General features: G+C 43.5%; 2 protein-coding genes across 2 annotated transcripts in view; one reads left to right on the top strand and one right to left on the bottom strand.

Moving 5' to 3' along the window:
* Nucleotides 1-5581: 5581 nt before the first annotated feature.
* On the bottom strand, nucleotides 5582-6550 carry LOC120358033 (proteoglycan 4-like). The gene has a single exon (XM_039450456.1). It carries the CDS (start codon nucleotides 6548-6550, stop codon nucleotides 5582-5584), a length of 969 nt encoding a protein of 322 aa, XP_039306390.1.
* A 5688-nt stretch (nucleotides 6551-12238) lies between these two features.
* LOC105207262 overlaps nucleotides 12239-19982 on the top strand; it is a 38634-nt gene continuing 30890 nt past the window's right edge. Inside the window, exons 1-2 of the transcript XR_005575005.1 lie at nucleotides 12239-12972; nucleotides 13572-13955. The gene's annotated coding sequence lies outside the window, so the exon portion shown is untranslated. The remainder of the gene's footprint in view (nucleotides 12973-13571; nucleotides 13956-19982) is intronic.

Raw genomic sequence — 19982 nt, 5'->3', positions numbered from 1 at the left:
GTAAAACGTAAACATATGTATCTTTATCAACGATTTTATCACCACGTTGTCAAATCTCTTTTTGAGTTAGAGAAAGGCTCCGGCTTTTTGACGCATCTCCGAGTACCCAACAAATTTCTACATATGTACGTATAAGCATATGAACATATGTACGCTCACACAATTATAAGCGTATAGGGCAATAATTATTTGCATTACATGCTATATATATATATATATATATATATATATATAGAGAGAGAGAGAGAGAGCTAGATTTTTGCCGGACAAAAATTAAGGATGACAGTGAACATATATATTGCGTGAGAATATGCTCTCGATCTCATTTGCAAGATTTTTCGCTTTAAATTTTTATTTTACAGTTCCATCTAAATACATATCGATGCTTCAATTTTTTTCATCTAGTTCCATTTAAAAGGACGCTTCAAATTGTATTGTACTTCTAATTAAATAAACGGTTAAAATTTTTATTTTATTTTTATTTTACTAATTGCATCTAAATATAAATGCTTCCAATTTTTATTTAAAAAGTTATAAATACCATAGACTCTAGTCAGGTCTAAATATTGACGCATCAAATTATTAATTTGCCAGTTCTGTCTAAATAGACACTTCAAGCTTTTATTTTGCTAGTTCCATTTATATATTTCTGTCTATACATGTATATATAGACGCTTCATTTTTTTCCGATCCACCTATGGATATTTTAGATTTTTAATTTTTCACTTTTATATTAAGACGCTTCTGATTTTTATTTTTTTTAGTTCCATCTGCAGATGCCTCTGATTTTTATTTTTTCAGTTCCATCTGCAGACGCTTCTGATTTTTATTGTTTTAGTTCGATCTGCAGACGCTTCTGATTTTTATTGTTTTAGTTCCATCTGCAGACGCTTCTAATTTTTATTTTTTTAGTTCCATCTGCAGACGCTTCTGATTTTTATTTTTTTAGTTCCATCTGCAGACGCTTCTGATTTTTATTGTTTTAGTTCCATCTGCAAACGCTTCTGATTTTTATTTTTTCATTCCTATCTGAGTAGATGCTTCAGATTATTATTTTATTACTTTCATCTATATGTTGTCAAGTTTTTACAGACAATACTAATTTTATAGTTATACAGTTGTAAAATATTAGTGACATAAAAATATAAAAATAAGAACATAACAAAACATACTCAAAAAATATACATGGGTATCAATATAACTACAGTGACCATATTTTTTTCGAGAAAATAGAACAAATTTGAAATTATTATTTTTCGTTTCTACATGTTTCCACTAAACAACTAAATTTATCAATTATTTAAATTTTTGTGTAAAAAAACTCAGTATATTGAATATTGAAACGCTAATTACAAACGAAATTCGTGTAAGAAAGAACAAGTAAAATACAACAGATTAAAATAAAAGACGAAGCAGTATAGAGAAAATCAATACATTTAAAAGACCATTACACGAAATAAAGGAAACTGAACTTTAGAATAAAGGACGTATCATCACCGTATTTATTATTGATACTATTACAATTATTGTGAATAAAGTATACGTACCTCTTTCTCCAGGCTTTCAGAGAAAGCCTACGCCGATATAGAGGCCTACACTTGGCACTATAAAGTCGCACCATGATAGTGACACTAATTGTACACTAATACTGTGTTGTTATGTCACAAAACGCTTTGAACACGATTGCTCTGTTTTCGTGTTACTGCGTGTCACGCTACGTTTCCTTGCGACTCGCGACTTGTCAACTGTTTACGCGCGAGCCTCGATACGCTATCCTTGTCGCTCTACACGTTACCCGTTCGCACTCTCTCGCTCCCGGTGGGCGGTTAGACGAACAGCCCGCGCGAGAAGTCGACGAGCGGCGTGTTGCTTCGCGATGACATTTACAACCAGAAAATACCCTCGTCTTGTCCGCATCAGGATGTACTCCCGTACCAAAGTATGCACTTGCAAAAACATTTGGGGAGACGGTATTGTGACGGTATATGCTTCCATTTTCATTATAAAAATGTTAATAAATTTTATTCTTGTCTTAAATTTATGACATAAAATAGTAGTTACAGTTTTTCTACCATATAGTTTATAATTTTCATTATTTATTTTTGTTTTTTTGTAATATTTCTTAAAAATGAGCTTTTGTAATATTTGGAAAAATGAGAATTCCATGCATGAATATTTTTTTATACTCCAATTTTACTTGAAATTTTTTTTTTTTTTTTTTTGGCTAATTTTGTTGGTGAGATCATGAGTTTTACAATAACCTTTGATCTACGGAAACGATTCAAAAGCTACAGTCATATGAAATGATGCTTATACAGTTTAATTATATAAAAATTTAGAAATATTCAATGTTACATACTTACATTTTAATGTATGGAAAAAAAGAAAATGTTAAAAAACTTTACAATTACTATCTTAATATCATAAACTGAATTTATAAAAAAAAAAATTCTTTTTACATTTTTTTTAACGCAAAAGGAGAGATCACAGTTACACTGCGATACCCCCGACGGACCGGCGGCGGATTGTACACCTGAGTAGCCGGAGCAGGAATTACATCCTACAGAAAAAGGCTTATTCGTGACCTATGCGAAAGAACAACAGTAAGGGCGGCGGCGGCTGGGATCGAACCCTGGCCCACGGCGTGACAGTCCGACGGGCTAACCGCTACACCACTGCGTCTTGCCGCTGGTCTTGTCTTCAATTTGGTTATTTCTGTTACACAAGCAGCTTCATACGAAATTCTATTTCTCAGTTTTTCATTCTTACACAAGTTTATGTTTCTGTATGTAAATGACGCTTCATAATGACAATATCTAACATATTGATTGTAACATTTTTTAATTTCTTTCTTTCAAACATAAATAGATAGACAACTTTACGCGTCTTCGGTAACGTTTCAGAAAAAATAAAAATTATTCCCCAAAATAATTTTTCACGCATGGCACACGCAAAATATAATAGCCACATTTGTTCAATATACACATATATGAATATACAAATACATATATATATATATATATATATATATATATATATATATATATATATAGTAAATAACGTTTTCTATAATTATTTATAACATGTATAAATTTGTAACAAAGGTGACTACGTTATGCGAGAGAAATCATGCTTTTATTATGTTTATTTTTATAAAAAATATGTTGTTTAATTTGCAAGACTTGGTATATCGATATGCATTTTTCATCGATTTTTATCTTCAGTTAATGAAGCGCAATCTAATTGCTCCGTTCTTCCTCCGCTGTACACGTGGGTCGTGCGCGGCGGTGAGGTGAAGGGAAATGTTCGGAAGCGGTATGTTTTCATTTCGAGCTTTCCTCTTTTATCTTAAATTGTAATTGGTCAAACACCGTGTTGTCACATTACCTCTTCCGTCTCGACTCGCCAATATATATATATATATATATATATATATATATATATATATATATATATATATGTATTTGTATATTCATATATGTGTATATTGAACAAATGTGGCTATTATATTTTGCGTGTGCCATGCGTGAAAAATTATTTTGGGGAATAATTTTTATTTTTTCTGAAACGTTACCGAAGACGCGTAAAGTTGTCTATCTATTTATGTTTGAAAGAAAGAAATTAAAAAATGTTACAATCAATATGTTAGATATTGTCATTATGAAGCGTCATTTACATACAGAAACATAAACTTGTGTAAGAATGAAAAACTGAGAAATAGAATTTCGTATGAAGCTGCTTGTGTAACAGAAATAACCAAATTGAAGACAAGACCAGCGGCAAGACGCAGTGGTGTAGCGGTTAGCCCGTCGGACTGTCACGTCGTGGGCCAGGGTTCGATCCCAGCCGCCGCCGCCGTTACTGTCGTCTTCCGCATAGGCCACGATAGATAGGCCTTTTTTTCCAGGATGTAATTCCTGTTCCGCCGTGCCGGCCTAACTCAGGTGTACTATCCGCTGCCGGCTACTGAGATGTTACAATCCGCCCTCGGGCTTGGGCCCCCCGAGGGTATCGCAGTGTAACTGCGATTCCCCCTTTTGCATTAATAAAAACGTTATAATTTTTTTTGTAATACAGTTTATGATGTAAGCATAGTAAAGTCATTTACATTTTCTTTTTCACGTATATTAAAGTAGAAGTATGTAAAATTAAATATTTCTGATTTTTTATGTAAAACTATATAAGTATTACTTCATATTAGTATAGCTTTGAAGCGTTCTCGTAGATGAAAGCTTATTATAAAGCTCATAATCACACCGACAAGATTAGCAAAAAAAAAGAATAATAATTCCAAGTAAGATTAGAGTGTAACGCTGGTGGTTTTCGTGCGGTTCGGGTAGGTGTCAGGATACGGTTGCGGATGAGCTCGCCGGATTGGTCGGGTTCGGTATAATAATCGCACTCGGTATTTAGCTGACAAACATGTGAGATCTTTATTTAGCTGCAATATTTACACATAGCCTTATGGCTTATTGAGTCTAGCGCCTCGTGGCGAGTGGACCTAGCCTAAGCGGGGACGCGATTGGCTTGCGGTAGTCGCGGCGGCCAATCGCCGTTGAGCTGTCGGAATCGCTAGTTTGGGTGACGGTGCACGTACGACGACGCGCTTGCTCGATGAAAACGTTAAGCGAGAGCCGGGATTACATTTACACTAAAAGAATCAAATTGTGATGTCCGTAATAACACGGGTGAAATGGTAAAGCGACACGTAATAAATCTACTTACAAAAGATACATAATAAGAACTTAACTAAACGCGGTGTTTTTAAACGGACACGGTGTCCGGGGTGGTCGGGGAGTCGCGGAACGCGGGATTGGAGCGTCGGCGACGATTCCGCGTCTCGCCCGAGCCGCCTCGTGCAAAAAGAGGCGAAGTTCTCGTCAGGACGCGGATGCCCTGACGAGGCTTTAGGTTACGAGAGACTCTTCCCTGAGGGAGAGGACGGATGGGATTGGCTAGGGATACCCAGCCTGCGGACTCGACGAGGATGCTCGTCGTGGGCGGTGATTCGCCGAGGATACTCGGCTACGGAGCACGGCGAGGATGCTCGCCGTGATTGGCTGTGTACGGTGTTCGGTAGGACCGGATTAGCCGAGGATACTCGGCTACGGCGAGGATGCTCGCCGTGATTGGTGGTGTACGGTATTCGGTATGACAGGATTAGCCGAGGATACTCGGCTAGCCGGAACGACGAGGATGCTCGTCGAGGGGAGTCAGGATGAGGCGAGTATTCTCGTCCTCTTGGGAGTCGGAGTGCGGTCGAGGATACTCGACCTGTCGGATTCGGCGGACCGGGAAGATCTGTCCTCGGTGTTCCCACTGCCGGCTTATATATCCGAACGCACGGTTGGGCGGACCAATCCGTGCGTTCAGTCGGCTGGTCCGGAGTGGGAGCGTTGCCGAACGCCACGGGCGGCGCGCGTGCTGCCGCGTGATCGCAACGGCAGGTTATCTCGGTGCGTGCACGTGGCGTTCTGCCGGTGTATTGCTCGGGTGGACGGAGCGGAGTGGCCGTGCGCGCTAGGTGGAGGGGCGTTTTGTTACATCACCCCCCCCCTTTGTGAGTGGCGAACTTTGGCCACTACGCCGGGAATTCCCGCACGTAGTGGCACTGGCCATCACGACCGAAACGAAGCGTGAAGCGGCGGTTGGCGAGACGGATTTTGTATACTCGCGAAATCGTGGCCGCGTAGTATGGCACGTGCACTGTTAGGTCGTCGGTGACTCGCACCGGTATTGGCGGTCGGTCCGGGCGTGCACCGCTCTTGGTGGTGGCTGCGGTCTCCGGTGCTTTAGAGGCCTTGGCGTCTGCTGGCGAGACCGGTGTCGGAGCGGTGGGTTCGCTGGCGGCGGTCTGCTGGGTGGTGGTTCCCGCGATGGCTGGCCCCGGTGTTGCGGAGATCTCTTCCGGCGGCGTGGAGATTGCGTTCTGGTGAGGCTGGTCGGCTCCCTCTGCGCAGTTTAGAGGTGTGGTGACGGTGGCAGCCCCGTTGTCGTCCTCTAGGTCCGACAACGGGTCCCCGAACAGCGCCGTCAGCTGGCGACGCGTTCGCTCCTGCCGTGTCTCCTTATCCAGTTGTTTGGCCCGTCGTGGCATCGGTGGTGGTTCGGCCAGTAGCGCAGCCAGTTTCCGCGCGTTGGTCGCCGTCGAGCGTTGTATCCGTACGCCAACCACTGGGTGCCTAGTTGCTCGGCTCGTCGAGGGTGCGGGAGTGCGCTTAGCAGGTTTGGCCCTTTGTACCAGGTCTGGCGGCGGGGCGCGGATGGCAGTGACCGGTCTTGTACGCCTTGGGGCGGTTGGTGATGCCCCCTGAAGGACGGGCAAGCTTCGCCGACCGTCGGAGCGGCGTTGCGTGCGGAGAGACCTTGGCGGGATGCTGCGCACGGAGTTTTCCGAGGTCCCCGTGGTTGTCGGACTTGGTCGTCGGTGTGGCGGCGACGGGAACAGGTTCGGTGGGGCTGGCGTGGTGTGCATCATCCTCTGCCAGATGATTTCGAACTCGGCGTCGTTGGCCGGTGTGGTGAGGATTGCGTCCAGGTCGGATTCCATGATGGATTCGGATCTTTCTGCTGCTTCCTGGTTGCGGTGGTCCTCCTTATATATCGTTCTGAATTGGGGGAAGTAGCTCCTTCCCTTCCGGTAGTCACGCCGTCCGGGCGTGATCGGCACGAGCCCCGTTGCTGGCCAGTCTGTCGTCTGTTCCTGCAGCATCATCGTCGGCGTCGTCTGCTCTGGATTTGTCGGTCCCGCCGTCGTCTGTCATGGCGTCCATCTCCGTGTCGTCTGCGGTCGCGTCGTCTGCTTCCGCGTCGTCTGCTTCCTCATGGTCCGTCTCCGCGTTGTCTGTTCCTCGGGTCTGTTCGTGCCGATGACCCGGCTTAAGGTCCTGCACATGTATGTGACGATGCCATTTACCGTGCTTGTCCCGCAGATCGACGACGACTGGCGAGTGGATCTTTCGGACCTCCAGCGGTCCGATGTACTTGGGGGCTAATTTCGAGTTAAAGGCCTTGCCCTTGTTCGAGAGGGGATGGTCCCTCTTCCAGACGATGTCTCCTATGGCGGGTTTCCATGCCCGTCTCCTCAAATTGTAATACCTTTCTTGACGGTTGAAAGCTCGGGCGAGGTTTGTTCGGACCACCTCGTATGCTTCCTGGAGTCGTCGCTGGTTGGTGGCTGGAGCGGCTGTCGGTGTGGGTCTCCCGTCAGTGTCCCGTGGTGGCGTCTCGAGCTCTCGCCCGTGGTTTAGGTAAGCGGGCGTGTAGCCGGTGGCGTCGTGGACGGCGGTGTTGTACGCGAACTGCAGTGCCGTGATGTGCTGATCCCAGCGGCGGTGGTCCCGGCCCACGAATTGCGCGATCATGGTTTTGACCGTCTTGTTGGTCCTCTCGACGGGATTGCAGTGAGGGGCGTGTACTGGAGCAGTCCGGTGGCGGATGCCCAGGTCGCGCAGCCGTTCGCGCACGTGCCCTGCCACGAACTGTGTCCCGTTGTCGGAGATTAGGATCTCGGGGCAACCGTGGCGGTAGACGACGCGGTCCGTGATGTTCTGGGCGATGGCGGTGGCGGTCGCTCGCCGCAGCGGCACCAGCTCTACCCATTTGGTGAAGCGGTCTTGCAAGACCAGCAGCCAAGCAGCTCCGTTGGTGGACCGTGGGAGGGGTCCCACTAGATCCGTGGTGACCTGTTCCCAAGGCGCCTCCACGTGGGTTGCGTGCATCAGTCCGGCCGGTCGGACCTGGGCACTCTTGTGCGCCTGGCAACTGGCGCACGCCCGTACGTGACGCGCGATGTCAGAGAACATTCCTGGCCAGTAGTAACGCTCCGCGGCTCGGGCAATGGTTTTGGCGATGCCAAGGTGACCGGCGGCAGGGTGGTCGTGTACCCGTGCCAGCACGGTCCCTCTTTCGTCGCGAGGTATGCATCGCTTCCATTGTGTCTCGGCCGGTTCGTCCTTGAAATTGGTCGAATGGAGTATACGGCGGTACAGTCGATTGTTTCGGATTGTGTAGTCCGCGAAATCCCCCGGTCGCTCCCGTACGCGGAGAAGCTGGCGGCGGTACCACGGGCATACGGGGTGCGCCTGGTTGCTGCACACGGCCGGCAACCTAGAGAGCGCGTCGGCGATTCGGTTGAGTTTTCCCGCGCGGTACCGGACGTCGAACGTGTACTGTTGGAGCTCGAGGGCCCATCGGCCGAGTCGGCCGGTGGGGGAATCCAGGCGGCGCAGCCACTGGAGGGCCTGGTGGTCGGTGATGACCGTAAACTCGTACCCTTCCAGGTAACCACGCATATGCCTGATGCCCCACACCACGGCCAGGCACTCGAGCTCGGTGGCACTGTAATTTTTCTCCGCGCCGTTGAGCGACCGGCTGGCGTATGCGATGACGCGTTCCCCCTCGTCGAAGTGCTGCGAGAGGACGGCGCCAAGACCGTACGTGCTGGCGTCCGTCTGAAGGACGAACCGGCGCGAGAAATCTGGACACGGGAGGGTGGGTGCGGAGGTGAGCGCTCGCTTGAGCTCGCAAAAAGCGGCCTCCTCGTCGGGTCCCCACGTCCATCGGGCGTTCTTTCGCGTGAGGCGGGTGAGTGGCGCGGCGGTCTCGGAAAAGCTCGGTGTGAAACGGCGGTACCATGATGCGAGCCCCACGAATTGTCGGACTTGTCGTACGTTTGTCGGGGTTGGCCACTGTGCGACGGCGCGAACCTTATCGGGATCGGTGCGGATTCCCTGGCCATCCACTATGTGGCCCAGGTATTTAAGTTCGTTGAGACAGAACTGGCATTTTTCCGGATTTAACCGGAGCTTGGCTTGGCGTAGTCGCCGAAAAACCTCCCGCAGGTGCTGTAGATGGTCGGAGAACGTTGCGCTGGTCACGATGATGTCGTCTAGGTAGACGAACACGTGAGGTTCTAATTCGGGGCCCAGGATCCGGTCGAGCAAACGTTGGAACGTCGCCGGAGCCGAATGCAGTCCGAAAGGCATGACGGTGAACTGCATTAGGCCCCGGCCCGGAACGGTGAAGGCGGTGATTGGCCGGCTATCGGGCGTGAGTGGAATCTGCCAATATCCCTGCTGTAGGTCGAGCGTAGTAAGGTATCGGCCCCCGCGCAGCTTGTCCAGTGTGGCGGGGATTTGCGGTAGGGGGTACGCATCCCGCTCGGTGACTTCGTTTACCTTCCGGAAGTCAATACAGAAACGGTGTTTCCCGTCCTTTTTCCGTACTATCACTACCGGGGAGCTCCATGCGCTGGTTGATGGCTCGATAACACCGGCTTCTTCCATTTTGCGGACCTCCTCATCGATGATGCTTTGCATCGCCGGGTTGCGCGGTCGGTACCGTTGTTTGATCGGTACGTTTGTTTTTAGCCGGATGTGGTGGCTGGCCTGGTCGGTCGGCCCTCGCACCTCCTCGAACTTGGCCAACTCCCTGGCCAGGAAGGCTTGGAGCTCCCGCTCCTCTTGTGCGGTTCGTCTTACCATGCCCGGGGTCACTGAGTACGCCGCGGGTGGCGTTTTGCGGAGCTGGAGAGGTGGCGGGGGTATAGTGATCTGTAGTCGGGCCCATAGGTCGGTTCCTATGAGCATCGGGCTGTCTAAGGACGGAAGGATCTGGAAAGTGTGTTCGAGTTGCCGGCCGGCGATTCGGAGGCGGAGTTTGACGCGGCCGGGCGTGGTGGTAGTGGTGCCGTCGGCTAGGTGGATTGCCTCCTCCTGTTCCTGTGGCCATATCCGCATCTCCTTGGCGTACCCGGCGACCTGTCGGTTGATGATGGATACTTCGGCCCCGGTGTCTAGCAAAGCGGAAATCCGGTGTCGTCCCAGGCGGACCGGTACATGGGGTCGTGGTGTGTACTTTATGCGGACTTGGGCCGAGGAGTGGTTGTATCCCCGGCCGTTTCGGCGTTTCCCGCCCGAGGATGACAGTCCTTCGTGAGAACGCCGTCCTTCCCGCACTGCGAGCAAAATTTGCGTGCGGGTTTCCTGCATTCGAAACGGCTGTGCCCGCGCTGTTTACAGCGCCAGCAGGCGGTCGCGCGGTCGTAGGGCGGGGTGTCGGCGGAAGTGGCGGTGTTGACCTTTTTCCCCTCGGCACGGATCTCATTCTCCCGGGCCCTGGAGATGTCTTCAAACTCGGCGGCCTGGTCGGCCAGGTCGGCGAGGTCCGTGGCGTCGTTCAGGCGTACGTACAATTTGTACTCTGCCCGCAGGTTCTCGTACAGGCGGTCTACCTTTTCTGCCTGGGTAAAACCCCCGGCGCGCCGCATCATCGTAAGCAGGGCGGTCGCGTACTTGGCGTAAGCCTCGTTGGGTTGTTGTCGGCGTTCTTGTATTTCGCGCATCAGCTTAGCTTGGTACCGTCGCGGTAGGTAATGCCGTCGTAGGGCGCTGGTAAAGTCGGTCCACGTTTCCCAGGATTCTCGCTCGTTCCGATACCATGCCAGAGCATCCCCCTTTAATAATTCTGGGAGTCCGGCCTTCATCTGGTTGTCGGTGTATTGGTATTCTTCCTGTAGTTCGGTTACGCGCTCTAGGAATGACAGAGGGTCGCGACCGTCGAAGTGGCAACCCCATTTGCGTATTTGATTCATAGTCTTACTATGCGAGTGGGACTCGTTTCCGGTGACCGGCGGGGACGGGCTTGCGGTTTCCGGCGCAGGTGCGCCGGCGGACTGGTTCGGATTGGTCATCGTAAGGAAGTGACGGGTTACGCGGTATCGTAACTCGTCAAGTGTACCGGTTGCCTCTATTTGATACGTTTGAGCTAACAACTCGAGCTGGTCTCGCGGTAGCTGTTCGGTCCACTCGGCGAGAGGCATTTATTTCCGGGTGCGATTATCTGTTTCAAAACGGTCCCTGTTCGGGCGCCATGTAACGCTGGTGGTTTTCGTGCGGTTCGGGTAGGTGTCAGGATACGGTTGCGGATGAGCTCGCCGGATTGGTCGGGTTCGGTATAATAATCGCACTCGGTATTTAGCTGACAAACATGTGAGATCTTTATTTAGCTGCAATATTTACACATAGCCTTATGGCTTATTGAGTCTAGCGCCTCGTGGCGAGTGGACCTAGCCTAAGCGGGGACGCGATTGGCTTGCGGTAGTCGCGGCGGCCAATCGCCGTTGAGCTGTCGGAATCGCTAGTTTGGGTGACGGTGCACGTACGACGACGCGCTTGCTCGATGAAAACGTTAAGCGAGAGCCGGGATTACATTTACACTAAAAGAATCAAATTGTGATGTCCGTAATAACACGGGTGAAATGGTAAAGCGACACGTAATAAATCTACTTACAAAAGATACATAATAAGAACTTAACTAAACGCGGTGTTTTTAAACGGACACGGTGTCCGGGGTGGTCGGGGAGTCGCGGAACGCGGGATTGGAGCGTCGGCGACGATTCCGCGTCTCGCCCGAGCCGCCTCGTGCAAAAAGAGGCGAAGTTCTCGTCAGGACGCGGATGCCCTGACGAGGCTTTAGGTTACGAGAGACTCTTCCCTGAGGGAGAGGACGGATGGGATTGGCTAGGGATACCCAGCCTGCGGACTCGACGAGGATGCTCGTCGTGGGCGGTGATTCGCCGAGGATACTCGGCTACGGAGCACGGCGAGGATGCTCGCCGTGATTGGCTGTGTACGGTGTTCGGTAGGACCGGATTAGCCGAGGATACTCGGCTACGGCGAGGATGCTCGCCGTGATTGGTGGTGTACGGTATTCGGTATGACAGGATTAGCCGAGGATACTCGGCTAGCCGGAACGACGAGGATGCTCGTCGAGGGGAGTCAGGATGAGGCGAGTATTCTCGTCCTCTTGGGAGTCGGAGTGCGGTCGAGGATACTCGACCTGTCGGATTCGGCGGACCGGGAAGATCTGTCCTCGGTGTTCCCACTGCCGGCTTATATATCCGAACGCACGGTTGGGCGGACCAATCCGTGCGTTCAGTCGGCTGGTCCGGAGTGGGAGCGTTGCCGAACGCCACGGGCGGCGCGCGTGCTGCCGCGTGATCGCAACGGCAGGTTATCTCGGTGCGTGCACGTGGTGGTCTGCCGGTGTATTGCTCGGGTGGACGGAGCGGAGTGGCCGTGCGCGCGAGGTGGAGGGGCGTTTTGTTACAAGAGTCTAAAAAAACATTTCTTGCATAAAAATCTCCTTTTGTAAAAATATTACTAAAAACTTGTAAAAATGAATGCTGAAAATTATAAACTAAAGAAACAAAAAATAAAAACTTTTAAAGCTTACAAATTAAAAATCTTTATTTTCAGAACTACTATTTTTTATTAATGCAAGAAAAGTCTACTCTTTTATGTCATAAATGTAATTAATACTAGAATAAAATTTATTAACATTTTTATAATGAAAATGGGTGCATCACAATACTGTCTCTGCGAGTATATTTGCAAGTGCACACTTTGGAACGTACATCCTGATGCAGGCGACACACAAGTGTTTCCTAGATATTAGGCAAAGGTTTATTCTCGGCCGTCTACGTGAATAATGCTTCACATTTGTTAGGGTACAATAATTGATAATTGTTTACAAAAATTGTATGTAATGTTTGTAAAAATTACATAAGAATAATTACAAGTATGACAAACAAGACTTCAGAGGCTGCAAGTTTTTGAAATAGTTCACCTAAAGGGCGCCAATACGTAAGCATGAATCTCGCCGGGCCTAGGAGATTGCGCATTCCTTGCGCAGTGGTGGGGGTAAGGTAGAGCGTGGCAGTCACACTTGCATTCGCGTGCCGCCACGTGCCACGTTTTGTGGTGAACCGTTTTACGAGTGTGATTTGATAAAAGTGAGATTAAAAAGAGAAGAGTGAAAGAGAGAGAAAGTGAAAGGGGAAAGTGATAGTGAGAGAGAGAGAGAGAGAGAGAGAGAGAGAGCTGAAGAAGAAAATGCAGAAAGGGAAATCAAAAGAGGCCATAAGAGAGGGCACACTTCGTACGAAGACGACAATGACGACGAGGAAATGTAAGTAGACCTTACCCTACATATATAGTAGTGCACAGTCGCGGTCATTAGAGTTGCAACACTTTTTGTTTGATGGTTTTTGGAATGTAGACTTGCTCATCGAGCGGCGAACGTAATTTGTTAAATCTGCACGTAAGAACAAATTACGTTTGCCGCTCGATGAACAAGTCTACATTCCAAAATCCATCGAAGAAAAAGTGTTGCAACTCTAATGACCACGACTGTACAATAAAAAAAAAAAATAAATTTATTTGAGCCTTGTGCCTGTGCCCGAGTTGTACACGAGCGAGACAAAAAGCTATCGAGAAGAAATGGCGAGGCGTGTTAAATCTCTCATCATCCGCGACATTCGCCTCGCGGTATCTTCTCGCTGATCGATTCGCTCGAATACAACTGGACTATGAATTGAAAATTGTCGACTTCAATAATTTGTATTTCGGCTTCTAAGAGAGTCCTTTTTTTTTAAATTTGCACACACCTTTGGAATAACATTAGAGTTACCAGTAAAATTTTGAAGAAGGAATCCTCTCAGAAGTCGAGTTATAAATAAATCTTTTTTTATCTTTTTCTAATTTTTAATGTTTGTGTTTGTATTTCAGCAAAAAGTGAAGGCGTCATTTCACGATTAGTTTCGAGGGCTGAATGCGCTGGCTGTGGTGATACAAAAAAAAAACATGTTTCGCCACAGCCACCGCCACCGTCACCACCACTACCGCCTCCGCCACTACCGCCTGCATCGCCATCGCCGCCACCGCCGCCGCCGCCGTCATCATCGCCGCCGTCATCATCGCCGCCACCGCCGCCGCCGCCGCCGTCATCATCGCCACCGCTGCTACCATCGGCGGAACGTAGTCTTCCAAGATATATTTTGTCAAACGAGTATCCCAGCGTATGCCGACGCCGTGTCTCATGGGATACTCGCAAAATATGAGACACCGGGCGCCGCGATCACGAGCACGCCACCGCCAGTAATAACACACAAGGTAATACAATATAAATATAAAAAATTAGACACATGCCTACGCACACAAAGGGAGATAGATAGACAGACAGACAGACAGACAGACAGAGGGGGGGGGGAGAGAAATTTTATTACACGACTTGCTAAGTCGTGTAATTGCTGCTAAGTAATTGATTTAATAAATAATTAATCCTAGATCTTGCTCAGCTAAATTACTAAGAGAAATAATTAAAGCCTTACCTATCCCTGAATAAAAAAAAGCATTTGGGATCTAAATAGACGTTAGGAGATACATTAAATATGGCAATATAAATTAATAAGGCTGATCATTAATATTATAAATAGTACAGAACATTCTAATTTTAGCAATATAGAAAATATTACAGTAGAAAAAATCATAAAAATTGCATTTATGATATTATTAGCAGCAATTACACGACTTAGCAATTCGTGTAATAGAATTTTCAATTTGTGTTATATATCCAGAAAATTCATGTCCTATGAATCACGTAAAAATCCTTGCTCAACATGGTCTGGCTATCAAGACCATACAAAATGCATACAAAATTTCGAATCATTTCATTATCCTTGTCCTGAAAAAGTACGTCACAAAAAACCTACGGTACAGAAAATATTGTTCTTTAAAAAACATTTTCTCCACAGAATAATAGTAAGATTACTTAAAATTACTTTGAAACTTATATTATCCCTCATAACATTTTTTACAATTGCAAATGTTGGCAACAGATTAGTTAGTAGAAAAACCGCAAACAGAAAACATACTTTGTTATAGTCAATTATGGTAGCACACTTTTGTTAATATGCAATAATCTTGGTAAAATATATGACAGAGTGGTTAACAGTAAGCAAATGTCGAACATATTGATGACAGACTGTTAACAAACGCCAAGCAGTTTTTTTATTGCAAATAGTGTTAGCAAACATCACGTAAAAATGCAGCAGCATCTGTTGATCAAAATACATAAGATTGACAGTCGATAGCGAACAAGTCAATCGAATATATTGACGACATATTCACTGCATGAACCCAAAAGATCTATCTTTAAAGTCGTACACCTGCAAGTAGTACGCGGTATCGCCGCTAGATGGATGTGGCAGTGCTTATATCTCGTACATAAAAAATTACACATATGGAATAAAAGGCACAGCAATATTTTTTCATTTTTCAAATTTTCTCGTCTTGTTTTGGATTAGAGAACCTCATCACAATACATTTATTAGTCACAGAATTTATCGAGTTAATTAATTATAGTTTGCAATTCAGTCAATCAATAAGTTTTTTTATGTTAAATAGAATATTCAACTCACGTTTTTGTCTCTTCTTTATCGACTTTTACTTTTTCTACAATTATTCCAATTATCTCTTACCTGTACCACATCCAAAATAAAAAATGTCGGCTAAATCTCGTACAGATAGATGTATGAATCCATTCAAGAAACTTGGTGAAAAAGGACATTGTGGTAAAGATTTACGAGTGATACCAAAATTCATTCGGGACAAATTTCCTGAGATACCGACTAATTCTAAAATTTGTTGTGCATGTAGGAAAAAAAGTAGGACTAAATATGTTGATATGTCTTTAGATGAATCTAATGATTGTGTCACAAATATGGAATGTGATGGAAGCTCATTAACAATGGATATTGATAACTCAGAGATTTCTTATAATGAAGATAACATTCGATCACCTAGAGAAATTGAACTGGAAGAAATGCTTGATGGTCTTAAACAAAAATTTTCCACCTTGAAACACAATGATCCTTTAAGGATGCGAATTCTCACTATAGCTCCGTCGTCTTGGAGTGTGAGAAAAATAGTAAAAGAATTTGGTGCATCACGATATTTAGCAAAAAAATCTAAGGAATTGAAATTCAACCATGGCATATTAGCTGATACTACTAAAAGAGTTAGGAAAGTTTTACCGCAAACTACTGTTGAAGAAGTAATTGAGTTTTATAATAGTGATATAAACAGCAGGATTATGCCTGGAATGAAGAATGCCATTTCCTTAATAAATAATAATAAACGGATAATAGTGCAAAAACGTTTTTTACTATTAAATTTAAAAGAACTGCATGCCTTATTTAAAGAATCCAACCCAAAATATGATGTTAGCTTTAGTACATTTGCTAAACTTAGACCTAGAAATTGCATACTCCCTGGGGCTTCTGGAACACATTCCGTTTGTGTTTGCACAATCCATGAAAATGTCAAGTTAATGATTGATGCAATTGATGTACGGAAACTAACAGAAAATATAGACAAGCCACTTTCCAATTATAAAGATTGTTTGAATGAAATTATATGTAAGGAATCGAATCCTGATTGCTATCTTGATAAATGTGATCAATGCCCAGGTACTACCGAACTTTCTACAAAGCTTTCTAAACTATTGGACGATTCATGTCATTTCCCATGTTCAATGTTCTTTATGGACCGGAACTGATCGATCAACTCTATTAACGCAACAGTTAAAAGTTGATGAGTTCATAAACGAGTTATGCAACAAATTACAAATTCTGAAATCTCATTCATTTATCGCCAAACAACAAATGCTTTTCATTTCAGAAAAAAAGAGAATCTTTGTGTAGATGAAGTAATTGTCATGTTTGATTTTTCTGAAAACTATTCATATGTTTGTCAAAATGCCTCACAAGCATTTCACTTCAACAATGATCAGTGTACTGTGTTTCCTGTTATTTACTATTATAAAGAAAATTCTGAATTGAAGCACAAGAGTAATGTATTTTTATTAGAGAGTTTGAAACACGATACCGCTGCCGTTTACACTGTACAAACATTATTAATTCCAGAGATTTTAAAAAATGTCAAAAATCTTAAAAGAGTATTATACATGACGGATGGGGCGAAACAGCATTTTAAAAATAAATTTCAGATTGCTAACTTAGTGCATCATAAACATGATTTCAATATTCAAGCAAAATGGCATTACAGTGCGACTGCTCACGGTAAAAGTGCTTATGATGGCATTGGTGCTACTTTCAAAAGAGAGGCATATAAAGCAAGTCTTGTTGCTAAACCACAGGATGCAATACTAACATCTCAAGTTCTTTTTAATTGGGCTAAAAAACATTTCAAGAACATAAAGATTTTTTATTTATAAAAAACTGACCATGAGAAGGTAAAAAGAAAACTTAAGAAGAGATTTGAAACTGCACCGCCTGTACCGCAAATTCTTAAAAATCATGGGTTTATAGTTGTGGACGAGAATAAAGTACTAATCAAAAGGTATTCCAATGATACAAATGGAATACTATGGCAGTTATGAGAACAAAAGTAAGAAATATAGGATAAAAATAAAAAAATATTTCATGAAACATCTATCTACATATACAAACACACATACACATACACGCACACACGTACACACGTGAGAGGCAAGGAAACTCACGTAAATCAAGCAACCCAAATGTGAGAGGCAAGGGGACTCACGTAAATCAAGTACCTCGAATGTGAGAGGCAAGGGGATTCACATAAATCAAGCACCCCGAATGTGAGAGGCAAGGGGACTCACGTAAATCAAGCACTCCGAATGTGAGAGGCAAGGGGACTCACGTAAATCAAGCATTCCGAATGTGAGAGGCTAAGGGATTCGCGTAAATCAAGCATTTCAAACATAAAAGTTAAAGTGACTAATATAGATCAGAGGAATATAAGTATAGTATAAGTTTCAAAGTAATTTTAAGTAATCTTACTATTATTCTGTGGAGTAAATGTTTTTTAAAGAACAATATTTTCTGTACCGTAGGTTTTTTGTGACGTACTTTTTCAGGACAAGAATAATGAAATGATTCGAAATTTTATATGCAAATGTCTTGATAGCCAGACCATGTTGAGCAAGGATTTTTACGTGATTCATTTATACACGCACGCGTATGAGCGCGCGTATCCCCCCTCCCCCCACCTCCCCCCCCACACACACACACTCACACACACTCACACACTTACACATAAGGATTAGACCTCTGCTACGTCATATCTTGCACATTTATTCACGTTATTATGTATTTTTTCAAAGGCTTTTTTCATTCTAGCCGTGATATTAGGTCCGCCATTTTGAATTTTCCAAAAGGCCAAACGGCATCGAAAAATAGACATTTCAACGAAAATTTTAAGCCCTTTTCGAACATTTTATCTCAAAAATTGAAATGGGCAGCAGGGGTGGCCTTTTTGACGGAGAATGCCCCATATATATATATATATATATATAATTACATATTTTATTATACATATAATCATATGTAATTATATATAAATATATATATAATTACATATGATTATATGTATAATAAAATATGTCCATACGTATTAAAATAGATATAATTATACGTATTTTGTATATATTATAATTACATATAATTATGCATCTTTTATATATAAATACATATTATATAATTATATATATATATATAGCTTTGGTATATTTTGAGGACATTTTAAAAAGTCTATCTATAAGCATATAATTAGAAAGATTAGATCGTGTTTAGTTAGTATAGATAGATATAGCAATCATCTACACCGTTTTTCTTAAAAATAGATACGATTTATCTTATATGGTCTATTTCAAGGACATATTAGTTATTGGCAGCAATGGGTTAATATGAAGACATGTATATATTCATTTATGGGCTATTATAAAGACATGGATCTATAAAATTAAATTTTTGTTTAAATCAATATAATGTGACCTCAGTAAAGTAACCTAATAGTTATAGATAGTAATTATGCTGTATTTTGCATAATATTAACCGTTTTGCATGTATGGGTAATTTTGAGGACTTCGAAAATTTAATTTAAAAGTCCACAAAAGTAGCCATCCATGTAAAAAAATACCCGGAATGGTATTGTACTTTACTCTCAACTACGTATCTATGAAAAATCATTGTAAGCAATATTGGTGGGTAATTAAATTTATTTCAGATTCAATATAATTCGATACATTTTCATAAATTTTAATGGATTTAATACAATTCATGTAACATTAAAAATTAATGTTTATTAAAAAAATTTTAATTAACATTGTTAAATGCTTCGAAAACAAAATTAGACATTTTCCAGCACTTTAAAAACAAATTACGTTCATAATTTTTATTTGTAGCAAATTGATAAATGGATTGTAACAAGAACATGCAGGAGAGTAACACCTGTCAACCGTTACGTTAGAGTAACTTAAATATGGAATTATTTAATATAAATATGACTATAACTATAATTAGGAATATATTAAATTCCCGCCAAAATATGTCCCTATAATAACCCATACGTATAATCCCTGCCAAAATATGTCCTCATAATAGCCTATACGTACAATTCCCGCCAAAATATATGTCCCCACATTAACCCATCATTACTAATAAATACAATTTATACCTTTGATACAGACTCTACAGGTTAAATCGTTTGCAGATTTGAGAAAAACGGTTTAAAGGTAATTATTAAACATAACTACATGTTCACTTTAAAATTAATATTGTTAAAAGCTTCAAAAATAAAATTAGACACTTTCTAGCATTTTAAAAACGAATTACGTTCATAAATTTCATTTGTTGTAAATTGATAACTTGGTTGCAACAATAGCATGCAGGGGAGTCATACCTGTCAACTGTTATGTTAGACTGACTTACATATGGAATTCTTTAATATAAATATGACTATGGTAATAATTATAAATTCGCTAAGGTCTTCAGTACTTTCTAACTGTTGTTCAATTACATCACTATTGCAGATATTTACGTTTTGAAAATAAACTTACAATATGTTTAGCATTTATCTCGGTACCATTTTTCTCAAAACAGCAAACGATTGAACCTATACAATCTATTTTAAGGCCATAAATATGTACTTAATAGTAACAATGGATTAATATGGGGACATATATTTTGGCGGGAATTGTACGTATGGGCTATTATAGGGACACATTTTGGCGGGAATTGTATATATGGGCTATTATAAGGACATATTTTGGCGGGAACTACCTTAATACATTCATAATCATAACCTTAGTCA

This window comes from Solenopsis invicta, chromosome 6 (genome assembly GCF_016802725.1).
Source record: "Solenopsis invicta isolate M01_SB chromosome 6, UNIL_Sinv_3.0, whole genome shotgun sequence".
Lineage (NCBI taxonomy): Eukaryota > Metazoa > Arthropoda > Insecta > Hymenoptera > Formicidae > Solenopsis > Solenopsis invicta.
The sequence above is the reverse complement of the archived record's forward strand: the minus strand, read 5'-3'. Positions and strand labels throughout refer to the sequence as shown.